Source organism: Coturnix japonica, chromosome 1, assembly GCF_054131305.1.
Source record: "Coturnix japonica strain WE chromosome 1, WE-NBRP24, whole genome shotgun sequence".
Lineage (NCBI taxonomy): Eukaryota > Metazoa > Chordata > Aves > Galliformes > Phasianidae > Coturnix > Coturnix japonica.
Window position 1 is genome coordinate 105,804,820 of NC_140663.1, and position 19,621 is coordinate 105,824,440.

At 37.8% G+C, this 19,621-nt stretch overlaps 1 protein-coding gene across 9 annotated transcripts in view; it reads left to right on the forward strand.

The window, feature by feature from the left end:
• TAB3 (TGF-beta activated kinase 1 (MAP3K7) binding protein 3) overlaps nucleotides 1-19,621 on the forward strand; it is a 44,463-nt gene that overhangs the window by 20,162 nt on the left and 4,680 nt on the right. For 2 of the 9 annotated variants that reach the window (XM_085549821.1, XM_015885117.3), the window contains exons 2-7: nucleotides 6,862-7,050; nucleotides 8,612-9,743; nucleotides 9,984-10,061; nucleotides 13,023-13,183; nucleotides 14,478-14,571; nucleotides 15,281-15,364. In XM_085549821.1, coding sequence (XP_085405947.1) covers nucleotides 6,949-7,050; nucleotides 8,612-9,743; nucleotides 9,984-10,061; nucleotides 13,023-13,183; nucleotides 14,478-14,571; nucleotides 15,281-15,364 — 1,651 coding nt within the window. In that variant the 5' untranslated portion in view covers nucleotides 6,862-6,948. Of the gene's footprint in view, nucleotides 1-6,861; nucleotides 7,051-8,611; nucleotides 10,062-12,724; nucleotides 12,939-13,022; nucleotides 13,195-14,477; nucleotides 14,572-15,280; nucleotides 15,365-19,621 lie in introns of those variants that run through there. The other 7 variants (XM_085549796.1, XM_015885094.3, XM_015885099.3 and 4 more) reach the window with 6 other exon arrangements.

A 19,621-nucleotide genomic window follows, 5' to 3' on the forward strand; every position in this document is an offset into this window, starting at 1 on the left:
TTCCTTTCCTTTCCTTTCCTTTCCTTTCCTTTCCTTTCCTTTCCTTTCCTTTCCTTTCCTTTCCTTTCCTTTCCTTTCCTTTCCTTTCCTTTCCTTTCCTTTCCTTTCCTTTCCTTTCCTTTCCTTTCCTTTCCTTTCCTTTCCTTTCCTTTCCTTTCCTTTCCTTTCCTTTCCTTTCCTTTCCTTTCCTTTCCAAGCAGTGGAACAAGTAAGTTCTCTTGTCAAAAAATGATGCTACCTTACAGGACAGAAATTGCGAGCAAGGCTGTAAAGTAACTTGTGACTTGTTTTGAAACTGTTGGATCTCTGTAGGAGAAGATACTTTTCTCTGCAAACTAAGTCTATTTCCACCTTGTAAAGATGGTGCCTGTTTTGTCTCTTTGTTGCAAGCACCATGGCAGGATTAGATCTGGGTTTTTTTGTTGTTGTTTTGGTTTGGTTTTTTATGCCTTCTGTCAGAAGAGGAAGAACAGTAGATAGCATCTAAATGGACTGGTGTTATCTGGTGGTTTACAAGGATGTCAGGCCATAATAAAGAGAAAATAATAAAACAAAGCAAATACTGAAGTGCACAAGCAGCACAAGACGTGTATCTAAGAGGAAATATCATTGATTATAGCTCCTGTTTTCTTTTTTTTTTCTAGCAGCAGGTGTTGTTAATATGCTTGCCCATGCGTTTTGCTTTAGTCCAATTTCCTGGCAGTCTCAGTGTTGCGTATAAAGATCTCCTCTAACCTGGTTTCTCCTGCCTTGAGATTGTATGTTACCTTTTGTGCAGTGAAGTCAAGCCACACTGTATCTCTGTGTTCCTCATCTACAGAATCAGGGAAAATAGTTTTCAGTTCATCATTGCCTAAATTTAAGCAAAAGAAGAAAGAAATGGAGAAGGAATGTCTTCACTGTTGTACACTCCTGTTTCCTCTATGTGAGCTAGCAGTATTGTTGTGCTTGCTTTAATGAGTTACATTCCATTTTGGTTTGTGTGCCTGTTGTAGACCATGTGTAACTACACAAGGAAATGGAACCAAGTAGCAGGTGAGCTTGTGCAACTTTACAGAATCACAGAATTGTAGGGGTTGGAAGGGACCTCTAGAGATCATCGAGTCCAACCCCCCTGCCAAAGCAGGTTCCCTACACCATGTCACACAGGTAGGCGTCCAGGCGGGTCTTGAATATCTCCAGAGAAGGAGATATACTTACCATAGTGTAAGAAACCAATTGGTCAGCAATTTGTCAGCTCTATTTTTAGTTTTAGCTTTCTATATGCTCCATTGTATTTCCCACCACCTTCCTGCTATTCGGGAGCTTTTTAAATCAGTTGACCTTCTTTTATACAAGTGAATGAATGTTCGTAAGACAGCTTGCCAAACTACTCAGTTGTGGTTTTAGTAATTTAGCCAGTCACTTCAGATCAAGTGACAGCAGCAAGCTGAGCTCAGTTTTAAACACTGACTGCTTTTCTTTTGCTTAGTTGAGCTTAATACATCTGTATGAACTGACAATATGTCTTGAAGTTCTGCTTTATATTTATTTCCAGCTCTGTTTCCAGGCTGTAAAGCAACACTCCAAAAGCTGTGGTGTGTGTCACGCTGTAAATAAAAAGCACCTCTGTTACTAATGATCATTGTGATTAGTGAGGCGTGAGAGAAATTCTTAGATAAATGTAATCCTAAAGATTATTTTAGCTGAGCTATGGGAAAAGTAATTCACAGTATCATAGTCTCATGCGGGTTGGAAGGGACCTTAGAGATTATCGAGTCCAACCCCCAGGATTTGAGCCTCCTGTGTAGCAGAGCGGCACTTCTACCACTTCTTGGCTTTTGTGATGCAGTGTGGTTAAACAGTGTGACTGTGTGCCTGGACAGGAAAAACTGCTATCTTGGCAGTGCTGTAATAGTTTAGTTTTTTGCGTTTCTGAGATTTCAAGATATTTAAGATAGTAAATCTTCATAGTTGTCACATGAGCATAAAAGTACTTGCCTTGCTTAGCTAGATTGGTGACAGCTGTGGGATGGGTTATTTGTTTTAGTTTATTAGGATCGTTAAATGGAAATTTAGTGTACAAAATCGTGTGTTTTATTATTCCTAGTATCAGTGTAGTATGATGACTTCATACTTTATAGTCACGTTAGTATTGTTCTGCAAACATTTTTGATTTTATGATAACTGTGCTTCCAGAGGCTGCTCAGGGATTAGAGGTGTGATTATGTGATTGCATCTGCAGCTGGGTCACATGCCAGGCATGTTTACAAGCCTGTAATTGTGTGCAGATGCCTACTGAACTGTAGGTATGTGTGGGATGGATGCTGTTACAATAAATACATATATTTATAATGTTGATCCTTGGTGTAAAGAAACTCAGTTTGAATGATCTTAAAAATGTATCATCATCATAGTATCACAGTCTTGTGTGGGTTGGAAGGGACCTTAGAGATCATCGAGTCCAACCCCTGGGATTCAAGCCTCTGTGTAGCAGAGCGGCACTTCTACCACTTGCGCCACAGGGGATTTGAACCCAGGGCCTCCGGTGTTGCAACATGGCATTCCTACCACTGCGCCACCGGGGCACATGTATGGTCTTTACTTATGCAAAAAGCATGTTACCTATTGGGGAAAAAAAAAGTTGCTACTTGACAGCTCTTCTACAGTGTGTCATTGTTGGAAGCACCACTGTAATTTTACACCTCAGCATCTGCTTGAGTATTGAAATACAGAAGTGGAATTGGGATGTGATCACGTACCATTGTAGAATTCAGTTGCCAAAACCACATTTGTTTGTTAACACCATTCATTTTTTAGGTAAAATACAAGATGTATTAATTCCTTCTCTAATTCACTGCTTTCTAAATCTGTCAGCTGAGCTAATTCCATTCTTGTCTTCTCATGATTTACTATTGGCATGCAGTGTCTGGAGAGTGTTTTAGCCTTTGGAAGCACGTAACCAGTGTGGTAACAGAGATGAAGAAAGCACGAGTATAATCATGGCAGTAGTATCACAGAATCACAGAATGACCCGGGTTGGAAGGGACCTCAAGGATCATGTAGTTCCAACCCCCCTGCCTGGCAGGGCCACCAAACATACACCTTTACTAGATCAGGTTGCCCAGGGCCCCGTCCAACCTGGCCTTGAACACCTCCAAGGACGGGGCATCCACAACCTCCCTGGGCAGCCTGTTCCAGGGCCTAACCACTCTCCTAGTGAAGAAGACCACTCTCCTAGTGAAGTATCTCCTAGTACAGAGCTGGCTGCCTGTAATCAGTTGCTCCTTTGTCATTTTCAGAAAGACTTCTTGTGCAGAATAATATTGAGAGGACCATGGGGAGATGACTTGGAAGCAGAGTTAATTCAGTTCTGACCTCTTGCTTACAGTGTACCTTCTAATCTGAGCAGCCAGTCAGCATCACCACAACCGTGTTCTCTAATTCCAGTATGGTCAGAAAGCTGTTGTGGGTGAGCTGTAACATAATGCAGTGGGACTGATCTCACTGCTTTTTCATGCTGCCTCCTAGATAGTAAATCTTGGCAAAATTAGAGGATGGTAACCAAAGCTGTAGATGACTCTAGGGTTTGGTGATTTGCCTACAGCTATTCTGGAAGCTAAGCTGATACCTACCACTAAGCACTCGCCATGTAGGGTAACTTCCTTCAAGAAAGTATTACAAATGAGTGTGAAGCATTTAATGATCACCATATTTTTCTCTTCAACATAATCCCATTTTTATTTACACTTCCTTATTTTGTTTGTATGTGTGAAAGTAAACTCTTATACTCATCTAAATTAATGAAACTTCATTTTGGAATTTAATATCTTATTTTGGTCCATCAGTTCCCATTTTATCTTTCCAGTTCTCTGTCTGTCCAACATAAAAGTGTTGGACAATGCTGACGATGTTACGTATGCTCATTTTCTTTTTGAGTACTGATTTGTATCAAATATCAAATGATATTAATCTGATATTAATTTTGTTCTGAAGTTTTGGTAGTTAAGAATTTGGTGGTGTTTTGCTGTTGTGTCCACTGGAATTTCATGGTCTGTCAGTACTCAAGTTGTAGCAGTCTTCAGAGAAAATGCAGCATTCAGCTTTGCTCACTTTCCTCAGATCTTTTTCTATAGCTTGACTTAGAGCTTCTCAGTCTGGTGCAGGTGATTGAAGGAAGTGCGCCATAAACACTGCAGTAGAAAAACATAGAAAAACACACGTATGTATTGCAGATAGTACATGCTGCATTCATGAATTTGAAACGTGTACAAATCTCATCTTCGATGCTTTGAACAACAGCGGTGAAAAAAAGGAGGGAAAACAGATTAATTTAGAAATATTAAGTGTACATAGATGCTGTTCAACAAATTAGAAGTCAAGACAATGCCATTTAAACACTGTGTTAGCTTAGTATGCAGAGGAGAAACTGAGGCTCACTACCTAACTAGTTAATTGTTTTCTCATCCTAATCTAAAGATTTAAGTAATCTTTTAAAATGAGTTTGTCTAGTAGGTATGGTAACATAATGTATTTAAATGGTTCATTTTGCATTAAATGATTTGTTTACTATTGTGTTTTGGTCTGGATGTGGCTCTTTTTTTGCTTCAAGGCCAGACTGCTATTCCAAACCTTGTAACAATTCATTTCTAATTGATGAGTCCTGCTCGAGAAACTGTCTCAGATAACATATTTTTTTCTGCAGTTTCACTCAGTTGTGATTTCAGTTGCTACATATGTTACAGTTGCGCTGCACAGCTCCATTGTAAATGCTTGCCATTCCATAGTTTATAAACATTAACTTTGTTTGCATATACGTAATTTATTTCGCTATTGGATCTCATTGGTGATGATTCATTTATTTTTATTTTAGGTGATTTAGTACCGTATATCACGGTAGTGATATAGATTTCCTTCTAGATATATTTGAACACGTTATGGGGTGTAACAGGACTGAAAATGCTGGGACTTTCTATTCCCTTTTTCAGAGGAGAGGCATCAGTTAACTGATGGAACTGTGGACTTCTGTTCATTTCCTCAGCTTATAGGATATGCAACTTACTTTAGGGAAAAAGATTAAGGTACTATTTTCCTCTGCATACAACTTGAACATATAAAATGTGTTAAAAACTGATTGGTGGAATCGTGTAGGACTGGAGTGGTGCTTTGCAAGATCCCTAGTTTTCACTTGTGGCTGCCAGGGTCATCTCTGTCTTACCACAGTAGGACCAGTTCTGCAGCAATATCCTTTAATGTTTTTGCTACTTAACTGCTGTGTATGTAGCTGAAAGTAAATTCTCATTGCTAGGATTTGAGTATCCTCAACTTACTTTTGGAAGTTGTAGGTGAAGTGACTTGATTTCATTGTGTCTTTTGAATTGCTCTGTGAGCTTTCAGTAATTACAAGGCTGGTAGTGTAGCAGAGCTCAGCGTGTCCCCAGTCTGTGCTTGCCATGAAAGAGAAGCTTTGGAGAATTGTTTTTCTAATCTCTTGTAGCTCAGCAGCAGCTCATTGTGTCCATTCCTTTCTTAGCTCTGTTGTCTGCATAGTGATGTGAGCCCTTGGCTCTCGGCTCCACTTGCTTTAGTATTTGAAGAGAGACGTGATGCTCTGGTTATACAGTGTACATTTATTGCAGCGCATCTTCAATCAACAGGATAATTGAGATGTCTCACTGTTTTTCAAACTTCTCTCTTATCTTGGAAATGTATGATGTAACAGATGTAGTACTGGATACTAGGATGGACTGGATATAACAGAGCAGCCCAACCATGTGTGTCGTTTGGTAAATGATAATGTCAGTTAAGAGCTGTCGACATACATACTAGTGGATGGTAGAGTGGGCTTCTATTTCACATTTGTGATGCTCTTTTTCAATATAGGGAAATAATAATTCATAAGAGTTAGGGGAAAAAAAGGTGTGAGTGTTGAATATTCAAAATAATAAGTAAAAAAAGGGGGGGGGGTGTTTTCACACTGAACCTGACGTTTTGTATTTCATTGAAAATGTATTTTTTGTCTGTAAATCTTGCTTATGAGACTTTCTTAGTAGAGGTGCAGGGAACTGTTGGAGATTATTACGTAAGGGTGTGCATGTGTTTCTGACTTTAGCTGTCTGGTGAATACTCCTGTGATGGTGAGCCATGAATGAGAAAAGCATTTACTGACTGGGGTGGTTTATACCTTCTACTGCTCCCTTGGAATTGGAGTTCAGTTGTATCTTTTTGCTCTAAAACACAAGAATCCTAAAAAAAATGAAAGAGGTTGGCTTTCGTCACTAATCATGTTAGTAATTAATGTAACTGTTTTACAAAAAACTTAAATGGATTATCGTAGTCCTAAAGAGGACTTAGTGAATTAAGTTTAACTCCTGTTGTGTTTTGCAAAAAAATGCTCCCAACTCTTTGAATTTGTAGCAATGTAAAAGAGTTTAAGTCCCAATACTAAAGAAATATTTTTGGATTCCTGTGCTACTTAATTTTTCAGCCTGTTTTTTCTGACATACTGTAAAGAACAAAGGCACGCATGCTTTGTGACCTCAAATGTTCTGCAGTCTCTCCAGATTTTCACTGGGAATAAATTTGTAACAGTTCTGTTTTGTACGGGTCAGATTAATTAAAATCATGTCTGTGGTGCTGCAGGGGAACTGTATGAAGACCTGAGCCAGCACATTTCAGTGAAGTGTCCTGTAGGCAAACCTGTGCCGTGTGAAGTGTGTTGTGATTAGAATTTGAGAAATGATGATTCCCACCATTATGCTTAAGCCGTTCTCTCTCTATCTGAACCTATAAAAGTGCTAGTCATTTATTTATACATGCAACTGGGGAAAGGAACAAAAACTGTTGCAATAGCTTAATAATATATATATTTTTTTCTTACAGAAAATGCCCGAAGCCTCAGAAGATCGTAATCATTGGAAGGTCTGTTGACTTCCACTTTTTGATAATCTGGAACATCATCCGTTTGGCATGGCTCAGGGTAGTCAACAACTCGATGTGCAGGTACTCCATGATCTCCGACAACGTTTCCCTGAGATCCCTGAAGGGGTGGTATCTCAATGCATGCTACAGGTATGGTGCAGAGTTTTAAAGAGTCTGTGTAGTTCATTATTGTAGTTTGATAAATTTCTAGCAGTCTACTTAGAGCATCAGTTTTCATTCTTCTGGTTTTATTTTGAAGCGATGTAAGTCTCTGTTACTTGATTTTTTTTTTACACACAAAGGCATTATCATTTTTCTTTACATTTATGGTTTTATTTTTCTGCTGATTATTCATCCTTGCCTATGTGATAGCTGATTGTGTGCATGCAGAAATAAGGAGAGTGGCTAAAAGGATGGTTATTGATGGTAGCATCAATAGGAGTTTTAACACAGAGACACCTTCCTCCATAGTAAAGAAATGGCTTTATCTAGAAATTTAATGGTTTTTTTGTCTACATGGCATAGATTAAGTCTTCTCCTTATGAAGACCTTCAGATGGCATGTAACTGTTGGTAACAATTAGCTTTTTTTCTTTGAGGCTGTTCTGACACTGATGCTGATTATTATTACATTTTCAAATGTTCTGTTTTTTAAATGTGTGTGATACGTCTGAGTATTCCCATCAACCACTGGGAGTCTGTCAGGGTAGCTTGGCATGGAGGAAAAATAAGCTAGTATAAGTATCTGCATAGTGAACATAATACAAAATTAGAAGCTGGACTGTTCTCTCTTGTTGTATACAATGGTATGTTTTCATCTGAATAGATGCTGAATGTCTGTGTTAGTGAGATACTCAAAACTTCACCAAATTTCACTATGTCATCTTCAGTGTAGGATTAAAAGATGAAACCAAAACAAGTAGAGAGGGCAGGAAGGAAAAGAGAGTGTCCCACTTTATATTTGATTTGATTTACAATTTAACTCTGTATGTTCAATGGCTGGCACCACAGAACAAAAATCAAGCCCTTACAAGGGTCATTTAGCTTCCTCACCGATTAAAACAAATAAACCTTATTTTTTTAGCTTTGAGCCTGGAACTTTTCAGGACAGTTCAAATTTGTCATAATTGTAAGGGGCCATAGGGAATTGCCAGTACATATTAGCAATATACATCGCCAGTACAAGCAACTCTAATTCTGGCTTTGTGTAGTTCATTTTAAGGTGCTAAATTCTATCTCGAGAAGCTTACTTAAAATGTTGGAGTTCTAAACTTTCAAGTAAAGAGATGTGCTTAGGTAAACAGTAAAACAATATCTGTGTCTTTGGACTATCCAGAGTTTGCAGTTTCAGTCTAATTTAATTTTGTATTGTTAGAAGTAGTTAATTGTACATTCCTGTTCTTTGCCTTCCCCCAAATTAGACTTTATTTGATATTTAAGTGACATACTGTAGGCAGTGTTACTGCATCTAGTCCTTTGCTAGGTGTAGTGTAAGCTATCTACTGTGTACAGGCTATGATCTAGTTGGTATTATCTTGATTTCAAAATTCTTATCTGTGTCATCTACAATGAAATATGCCTATACTAGACTTGATCACAGCTTCAGCTGAATATATGTTGAAATTTGAAGTGTTTGGTTTTGGGTTGGTTTTTTTTGTTTGGTTTTTTGTTTTTGCTATTAAATGGTAACAGGTATCCCTTCTTATTTGTAGAACAACAACAACCTGGATGCCTGTTGTCGAGCCCTCGCACAGGAGAGCAACAAATACTTATACATGGAGTACCATAGCCCTGATGACACCAGAATGAATAGAAATAGCCTTTTGCACATTAATCTGGGTATTCATCCTCATACCAGCTATCATGCAGGGGATGGAGCTCAACTTAATGGTGGTCGTACACTGGTACATAGTTCAAGTGATGGACATATTGATCCACAACGCACAGCAGGTAAACAGCTGATATGCTTAGTTCAAGAACCACATTCTGCTCCCGCTGTTGTGGCAGCTTCTCCTAATTACAATCCATTTTTCATGAATGACCAGAATAGAAATGCAGCTACTCCTCCTCCACAGCCACCTCCACAGCCATCTTCCATACAACCAGGAATGAACACGTCTGCTATGCAAGGCCCTCCTCCCACGTATATGCACATACCTCGGTACAGTACAAATCCCATTACTGTTACAGTATCACAAAACCTCCCCTCTGGACAGAGTGTACCCAGAGCTCTACAAATTCTTCCACAGATTCCAAGCAATCTTTATGGGACTCCTGGCTCTATTTATATTAGACAAACATCTCAAAGTTCTTCAGGACGACAGACTCCTCAGAATACACCGTGGCATTCATCGCCACAGGGCCCAGTTCCACATTATACTCCCCGTCCTCTACCTGTGTATCCACATCAACAGAACTACCAGCCTTCTCAGTATTCTCCTAAACAACCCCAGATTCCTCAATCAGCCTTTAGATCACCACCGGCATCCCAGTGCCCCTCTCCCTTTGGCTCTCCTCAACACCAGGTTCAGCCTCAGCTGAGTCATCAGAGTTCACATGTTTTTATGCCTCCTAGTCCTTCAAATGTCCCTCCTCATCCATATCAGCAAGCATCGCAGACTTTTCAAAAACAAGGCAGTCACTCTGTATCGTATCTTCCTCCTTTTGCTGGACCTAGTTTATCCAAAGGTTCCATGAATAAAATAGAAATTACAGTTGAACCACCGCAAAGACCCGGGACTGCAATGAACAGAAGTCCTTCACCAATAAGTAATCAACCATCTCAACGAAACCAGCACCCACTGTATGCAGCCACTACTCCTCCTTCAAGCTCTCCATCAAGAGGTATGTCGGGGCAACCCAAACCTCCATTTAGTGTTAATCCAGTATATATTACCTACACTCAACCAACTGGACCTACAGGTGCACCAACACAGTCTCCTCGGGTAATGGTATCTCAGCCAAACCCAACTATTTTTAAAATCACAGTAGGTCGAGCACCGACTGAGAATCTTTTAAATTTAGTGGACCAAGAAGAGCGTACTGCAGCACCGGAACCTATTCAGCCTATTTCTGTAATCCCAGGATCTGGAGGAGAAAAAGGAAGCCATAAGTATCAGAGAAGTTCTAGTTCTGGATCGGATGACTATGCTTACACTCAAGGTAATTGTTTTTCTCTGAACACTGTTTACTCTGAAATGCATTTTCAGCTTGATTTTGCTACTTACTAAGTGGGAAATACCAAATCAATACAGAGAAAAACACAAATCACAACAAAGATAATCTGATCCTCTCATGTCCTCTTTTTTTTTTTTTAAAAAAAAAGTACCAAATATTGATCTAATGCATAAAGTATTTCTGAAACTCAGAAAGTTGCTGTGCTTTTGACAAAATAGGTTTTCTTACGAGAATGCTACTGCTAACGTATGCCATGTGTCTGGTTTGTAACTTCTGCATTGAAGAACTTTGTTTGTGTTTTATTATTTATTATGAAGTTTATATATTTTTTGTTTGTTTGAATAACTTTGCAGTGCATGGATTTGTTCAGTACTGGGCCCATTATAAAAGCTGAAACACAAACCTCTGTAAAGAATTTTAATCCAATTTATTTTGTTTAGATCGAAGAGTATTAAATGAAAGGGGGAGAACTGCAATTAAAATTACTTCTCAGGACAATACAGATCTTTTCTTTTTTCTTAAATGGATATATAATTATATTGAAGAACTTCTTGCACTTAGAATTTTCAAAGAACAAGCTAGGCAGACAGGCTTTAGGGTGTCCCCATATAGGGACAGAATGTAGTTAGTTTTAATGCCATATGTAAGTAAATAATTAAAGAAAAGTAGTTGACAATAAGCAGTAATGAAATTTAACTTTCAGCTGAAAACCACTTTTCTCAAGGTAACCTGCTTTCAAGATTTGGAGCATTTAAAATGGAATTAAATGAATCAGACTGCAAGCATTCAAACCAATCAGTTGGGTTAATGAGACAGTGATTATCAGCAGCAAATACTTAAAGAATGTGCTTTGTTTCTAAATCTGCTTTTGAAAAAGAATCTATTCCTATATTGCTCCTTTTAGCCTTCTTCTCTATTTGAGTGATCTGAAGCAGTGCTTATAGTCCTGTGCCTTAGTTGTTGATTTATTTTGCTTTGCGCCTGTTGAGCTATTTTAGCTTGTCAACAGAGCTATCCTGTATCTGGTTAGACCCAATTAGAAGTGTTATTTAGAGAAAACACTGGTAGGTCTGTAACTCATAGCTCCTATGCTTTCTCTGGTAATTTTTCTATTGAAACTTCATTAAAGTTATGTAAGAAAACTGTAATTAGCTTCATGTAATTGAAGGTAAATTGGGGTATCTGCTTTTGTGGTAATAACACAGCTGGTGTTTCGTTAGCGCTTGGTGTTGATGCACTGTGAACTCTTAACAGAAATAAATTGTAGAAAAATATACATAATTCTCGCTACTACAAAAGGCCTAAAGAGGACTATCCTTAAAAGCTTAATATAGGGAACAAGAATATTTAATTTCTTTCTGAATGTGAACCAATGTGAAAAGTGTTACCAAAAAGCCATTCCGATGTTTATACTTCTAGTGTTTCTTTGCAGCAGGAGTCAAGTTTAATCAACTGAACTAAGGCATAATGCCAAGCTATGTAATGAAGACATATCCACTATTAAATTGGGGAAGTCATAGAAAAACAGGATTTAATTCTAACAGAGGCAAACCAAACAGCTGATATCTGTATTTCTTTTTAAATCTGTTATCTTTTGAACTCTGTTTTGAATGACTAACATACATTTGAGTTACTTCAAGAAGATTATTTGTTCAGTAATATTGGTACATGTGTTATTCTTCAAGATTTACAGTGTTTATTCTTTGACTTCGAATTGGTGGATCCATACAAGTCAAAAGTAAGGTGCTGCTGTTTTGCACAGAGTACTGACATTGGATAAAAGTACTGTCATTTTATGCCCCTATTTTCTTTTTTAATCCTCCTCTGGTAAGCTGCATCGTTATTATTATTTTTTTATTTCTTTTTTTTTCCCCCTCAGCTAGTGTGCAAGTACTTCTTTTTTTAATTTGCTTGGATAGAAATGAAGAAAAGGACAAGTGTTGGCTGGTACTTAATATGAAATAGCATTTTTTTGTGGTGTCTGTGTATCAACCAGTGTGCTGAAAGACTGTTACTTTAGTAGCATGCTTGTCTGAATACTGGCAGCAGATTTCTCTTATTTTTCTCTGTCCTGATAGGCATTTATCAGGTAAAAATAAGTGGATCAGAATGTGCTAAGCATTGCACTAATTAACTTGGACAATTTTGCATCATAATGGATTGCTGATAAGTGTTTTCCTGGAAAAAATGAATATTGTTCTATTGGTAGTAAAATTTGTTTATTTCAGCAGGGAATAATGAGAGGGCAGCAAATTGTAGAATTAATAACTTTGAGGGACCTGAGCTCTTCCCCAGCTTTCTTTGTTTTTTTTTTCTGTTCCCCTTCAGGATTCACATGCCTAGTCTGTTTTGTTGAAGTTCTGTAGTTCTGCCTTTGAGCGGTGGGGAACTTGTAGTACTGAGAAATGTCGTACACTCTAAAAAGCTAACAATTACTTAAAGCTATTATTGTATTACCTCTAATAGTACTGAAAAAAAAAATCAGCTGTTGAGGCTGATGTCTGACAGAGCAGCCTTAAGACTACTGAACACCAGCTATGAAGTGTGTGTTATCTTCTGATCTTACATCTGGTATTTAATTTTCTGTCAGTGTAGTATTAACATAACTAGATTGCCATTTCATCCTGAGAAGCTGTCTCCTTGCACAGGTGCCTTTCTGTTTTTGAGACGAGAAAGACCAAAAAAAGAAGCATTGACCAAAATGGTAATATCTATTTCGAGTTACTAAAGTGTATTTTTATTCTGGAAGAATCTTGTCCAAAACTGTAGTTCATTTGGCATGAAAGCATCTTCACACTGGTATTTGGCTGCATGTTTATGATCACATTTATTTATTTTTTTTTCCAGAAAGGTCACTTGTGAATATTATATATGAACTAAAAGTTCAGTGTTCCAAGTTTTGTTTTTTTTTATGTTAGTAACTATTTCTTCCATGTGAAAAATTAGCCTTGCTATTACATCAACGAGCGAGGATGGAGAGATTAGCAAAGGAACTGAAGCTTGAGAAAGAAGAGCTTGAACGCCTGAAAGCTGAAGTCAATGGTATGGAGCATGATCTAATGCAGAGGCGACTTCGAAGAGTTAGCTGTACAACTGCAATTCCAACAGTAAGCAATTTGTTAGTATTTTAATTCAAGCTACAAATTTATTTCTTATCCTTTCATAAGCTGAAGTATAATATGCTCCCAAAATCTTCAGTATTTGGAAATGCTTTTTCTGTAAGTTCTTGGCTTGTAGGAAACCAGTTCTGATAATTTAAGGAACGTGTGTCCAGCTTTTTTAGGTTTCACAACAGAATTTCTGAGAATTGTCTGTGCTTTTTTGGGCCATGGAACAGATAGTTACTTTCTTAACAACTTATGGAAGTGTACATCCAAATCTGTTCATAGAGTCTGAGCTGTATCCAGCTTTGTTGTTGACGTAGCAGAGCTTTATGTTTTTTTAAGTAGTATTTCACTGTATCAAGGTATTTTGCTGTTTGGGTAGCTGCATCTCTTAGACATTCCATTTCCCATTTGGTATGTGCATGGTGTGCCAAGTAACAGTTCGCTAGTGGTGTTGACTGAAATAGCTGGTACCTCACTCCTCTTTTCCCTGTTATTTCTTCCTATCTCTGACTTCTAACCACTAGTGACTCTAGCCCAGACGTCTGTATGACTCTGATAAGAGAACTCATCTGACTGAAAAATAGCTTTCAGTGTATGCAGTTGTTAGCCAAATCACTTCAGTCTTGTTCACTGTGCTCTCATAAACAATGCAGACAGATGTAGGCAGGAAAGCATACTGTGCTTTATTAACAGCACACAGGCTGTTAACTGCTGAAGTATGTAGCTTCTGTATGTCTCATCTGTCTTAGGTATTCAGAGAGGTGTCTGTCAGGTATGGTCCAGGCAGGAATACAGAAAGCACTATCTGAGCATGCAGGAATTGAGGTTGGAAAAGCAAAGCCCATCCTGCCCAGAATTGAATCTGTCCAGGGGTGTCAGATATCAGAAGTTTAAGTGAACTGCAGATAATGTTCCTTTTCCAGATACTTGTGATGTAAACTGATGTAGCAGATCATCATTTTATACAGATTTTTGTAAGGTATGTGATTATTTAAGATATGAGTCTACCAAACTAGTGTTTTACAAATGGATTTTATTGTTCTGTTTATTTTCTTTGGGTTTGTTTGTTTGTTTTTTCTTAGCACCCCTACAAATGCAAGTAGGAGAATGTTTCATGAGGAAAGAAATTGAGTGGCAGGAAGAGGCTGACAATATAATCTTGGTTGTTTTGTTAAATGCCTTCTCAATACTCAGTTTCCAATAAAGCTGTTGACATGGGTATAGTGATGTTATTTATACGTTGGATAAGTTGCTGACTCTCCTACAATTGCTGTCTTGGGTTATTTCTCCCTAGCCTGAGGAAATGACCAAATTGAGAAGCCTCAACAGACAGCTCCAGATAAATGTTGACTGTACACTGAAAGAAGTTGACCTCCTTCAGTCTAGAGGTATAGAACTGATAGTCTTTGAGAAACATCATTTAAATGTAGTGTATATTTAAATAGAGGTATTCTTGGACTCTTAAATTAAAATAGAACTTAATGTTTTTATTCGTTTGTTTTCAGTTTCGACCTAGTAAACCTGACTTGCAGATTTTTCTGTTCGCAGAATTAAATTACATTAGCAAGTAAACAGTGATTTTGTCAAGAGTGAATTTAAAAATAATCCTTACTTGGTGAACGTTCTCTACTTAATTTGTTTTATTTACCTTTGACAAAGTGATGCAAATCAGAAACACAGGTAGCCACAGATAGCCACCAAGTTGGCAGCTCTGTTTAGGTATTTAAAATCCTTTCTGTGACCAAAACTTGACACAAATACAATCAAATTGTTAAAAACACACATAGTCTTCCATTTTTTTCCTCCTGTCTTTTTAACTAAGACTGTCATACAGAAGATTTGAGATTTCCCAGGTTTTTAAAACGTTGCAGAATGTTAAACTGTAGTTGATGGTTAAGTATGGGATTAGATTGCTGAAAATTAGTAGAATCAACACAAAACTGGAAATAAGTGACAAAGGACTGTTGGGGAAAAGACTGAAATAAAATGTAATAGTTAAAAAGATGTGTGAAATCTGAAGACTCTAGATACTCGTGTCACTGGTTACGTGTGTAAGTGACATTTACCTTATGCTTTCATACTTATCTTTTCTGACAGGTAACTTTGATCCGAAAGCCACATGTAACTTCTATGATAACATAGAGCCTGGTCCTGTTGTGCCACCAAAGCCATATAAAAAGGGTAGGTCAAAAAAGAAACATCAACTTGCCTTATCTGCATTGTCATTTTTTCTCTATGTATAAAACAAACCATGCCTTGTTTTATATAACTGCAGTCATCAGGCAGGTTGTTTCCAGTGTGAGTTCTGTTACTATGTTTGCAAATACTGATATTGACTACTAGAAAAGGAGCTGAAAGTATACAAACTCGTAATTAGGAAGCTCTAGCTAAAGCATTAAAGTTTTTATAAATGCTTTTAGGTTAAAACTTCTTTGACAGGAGTTCTTTCTAGATGTCTTCTAATACATGCTTTAGGATTTAATAGTTTAACTTCTTAAAATCTGTATTTATACTTTTAATTAATTTTAACTTTCCTGGCTATGCTTTAACTTTGTGTTTAGAATATGAGTTTCACAGTAGTAGCTCTGAAGTTTGTACTTTTTACTGCTGCAAAGAGTCTCACATAATTTAAGGACTGTGGTGAAGTAAGTTTTCTTACATGGGTCTGCGGTGTCCCACTTACACGGGTTCATTGTTGGTCTCAGAAATTTTCTGTGCTATTGAATAGCATATATGATTTCTATCTAGCTTAGGACTTGAGTTTTATGTGCATGCAGGACCTACATATTTAGTCTTAGTCTTGTGGAGATTCGGTCAGTGCATCAGAATGATTCAGCTCACATTAAGTAGACACCTAGTGGCTGCATAGCTCAGTAGCACTCTATCCATATCGTGAGTAATTATATACAGGGGTTGTTGTGGAGCATCCTACCTTTTCCCTCAATTATTTTTTGCTCAGGTTTTTGGCTGTTTTTTTTGGTTATTTTGTTTTTTTTCCTCAATTAGCTCTTGAAATCTGTTGAAAGAATTAATTTCACATGTTAGCAAATATTTTTATATACTTTATATCTTACTAACAAAACAGCTTGTCCGGGATGAATTGCTCAGTGCTCTTTTCTCTGAAAATGTTGTGCAATGAGCTTATAATGCAGTCTCCTCTTAATGCAAGTAGTGTGTGCTAAAATTGCTAGTGGAAAAACATACTTTTCTGATATAGTAGTTATATGCTGTGCTTGAAAATCCAAATTTTATTTTTAATAATAATTTTTAATAAAAATTTTTAATGATTAACAGTAAATAATCTAGTTGCTAGTAAGCACTTCTTTCTCTCCATCTTCCAAACCAAATATTTTTCCCTTTCATGTTCTAAAATGCCTGTGGAAATTTAAAAGAAAGGCCTAGAACTACTGCTCACCTGTATATCAGCTTAAAAACAAACCCCTCTGCCCCCCAAAACACTGGGGTATGTTTTCTGTACAAATGCTAGTGCACAGAAAAGACAGATGGAGCATCAGGTGAGCAGTGGCACAAAATCAGCTACTTGAACTCATGTTAAATTGCATTGATTGTGATTGATTCAAGGTACTTAATAATGTTTAAATGATGTCTTAATTCCACCAGTCTACTTAATTTATTATTTCTAAGCAAAATAATGTGCAAGACTTGCATGAAATGCATGATTTTACTCACAATTAGAAACAGTATTATGTGAGAATTTGTATGACTTAAGACTAGCTTCCAGGTTTTATCTGTCAGCTTGATAGAGATGTGTGTTAGGGTTGGTATTTTGAGCTCAGCTGTTAACATAGATATGTCAAGTTATTTTTTTCTCCTAGAAAAACCATTTCCTTCATATTAAGTTATTAGGGTATAGACAGACAGGCAGGTATAGGCAGACAAGGTTCTGCTCTGTGCTACAAGCTGACTAGTCAACATGAATGCAGGCTTGTGCCCACACAGCTTGCTTGCTTAGCAAGAATCTGTTCAGGCCACACACTGCAAATGTGATCTTGCTGCATCTGCGTTTAAATAAGGAAGGTACTTTTTTTCCCCTTTTCTCTTTAAATATGTATTTGAAAACAAACTTAGGTGTTATTTGCACTGATGTTGTCAGCCATCTGTTAGATTACTGAGCAGACAATAATGAGCAATGTGTGCACTTTGAATCACAGATTTTTGTTTTTAACAGTATAAGTTGTTTTTGTTTGTTTTTAATTTGTTGATGTCAATTTAACAGATGGAGATCTTAACTTTTACCTTCTAAGTAGTTCTAACATTGTTTGGAATATTAACATTTTGTAAAATCTTAGAAAGTTTGATTATTTTTTTCACCTGAAATTGCCTGAGGTCTTGAAGTTTTGATAGGATACATCAGAAAACCTTTCTTGGTTCCTTCCACGGGTTAAAACCCAATGCATAACTATACATGTATTAATATGTATGGATGTTTATGAATGCAAACGGAATTAAGTACTGCTTGGCACATTTATGTGCCTGCTGGAAAGCTGTAAGAAGGCCATTTGGCCTTTTCAAGGATCTGGTTGGTAGAATCCTGTGGGATAAAGCCTTGCAGTCCAAGAAAGCTAGTTTAACATTCAATTATCACCTCTTCCAAGTTCATGAGCAATGCTTTCCAAGAAAGAGGAGTTCAGGCAAAATTGCCTGGAGGTCTGCCTGAGTGAACAAGGAGCTAGCCAAACTCAAACACAAAATGTAAGCATTCAGAGGATGGAAGCAAGGACAGGTAACCATGGAGGTGTAGAGATAGTGTCAGAGCCTCCAGGAATGGAGGTGGTAAAGCTAAAGCCCAAATGGAATTGAATTTGGCCAGGGGTGCCAAGGGCAACAAGAAGGACTTCTGCATGTACTTGATAGAATGGTTTCAGTTGGAAGGAACCTTAAATATCATCTATCTACAAACTTACGTCATGGACAGGGGCATCTTCCACTAGACCAGATTGCTCAAGGTCCCATCTAACCTGGCCTTGGAAAAGTCTACATCAGTGACAAAAGGAAGACTGGAAAATATGGACTCTCCTGAATGAAACAGGAGAGCTGATTACAGAAGATAGTGAAAATGTTGAGGTACTGAATGCGTTCTGTGTCTCAGTCTTTACCAGCGAGACCAACATCCAAGAATGCCAGGCTGCAGAGACCAGGAGGAAAGGCTGGAGCAATGAAGGATGTACTGTTGGTAGAATGGTCAGGGAGTGCTTAAGCATGCTAAACATTCATAAGTGATAAAATCCACCTTTTAATGCTGAGGAAGCTGACATTTGGTTGTGAGGCTGATCTGTGTGATCTTTGATGGATTGTGGCAACTTGGAGAAGTGATCAAAGGCTGGAGGAATGCAAATGTCATTCCTGTCTTCATGAGGGTAAAGAAAGAAGATGCAGGGAACTACAGGCTTCAGTCCTCGAGAAGGGGATGGAAAAGCTCATCTTGGAGACCGTTTTCAGGCTCTTGAAAGACAAGAAAATAATCAGAAGTAGTTAGCATGGGTTAACTAAGGGGAACTGACGCCTGACCAACCTGATGAGCTTCTGTAATGCAATTACCGGCCCAGTAGGTGATGTGAATATTGTCTTCGTGGATTTAATAAGGCCTTTGACAGCACCCCTCCCATCCCCCCACCCCCAATAACATCCTTATAAAGTAGCTGATAAAGTATGGGCTGGCTTAATGGTGGCAGGTGCTGAAACAAGAGTCAGTGTTCCAAATAAACCTTAGGAAACAGTTTGTCGCTGTGAGTGACTGAATACTGGCATAGATTGCATGGGGAGAAGCTGTGGAGTCTTGATCTTCCTCAGAGATCTTCAAAAGTTGCCTGGACCTGGTATTGAGCAGTGTGTTCTAGGTGTCCATTCTTGAGGACAGGGTTGGACCAGATGATTTCCAGAGTTCCCTTCCAACCTCAGCAGTTCTGTGATTCTCTGAATAAAAAGGAATCATCTTGTTTTGATGTGGACCTGTCATTTTATCAGGCGAGTTGGACTTGACTCTTTCTTGAGGTCCCTTCCAACCATGTGACTTTTCCTCCTGGAAAAATGATGGAAAATAGATCGGAAGTATATTGTTTGTCAAGCTATTTGAAGAAACTGAACTAAAGTCATCTTTCACTTTGGATAAAAGTAAGGTTATTGGAATTTAGGATGTGGTAGGTGATTTTATATATACATCAGGTTGTTCTTAACAGGATGATGTTGGAGTGCTAGCAAGAAACTTAATTTATTGTTTTAAGCTATTAAACGTTTAGCAGTATCCAGGACCTAACAGTAGTGACTTGTTTTTGTTTTTAATGTAGTATGTTTAAGTGACTCTTTACAGAAGTAAAATACTTAAAATAATCAATTTTCACAGACTGGTTTAGATGTGCTATAGGAAGAAAAAAAAATAGTGTTATCTATGTAGAAAAATTACCTATTCTCCTTCTTTTT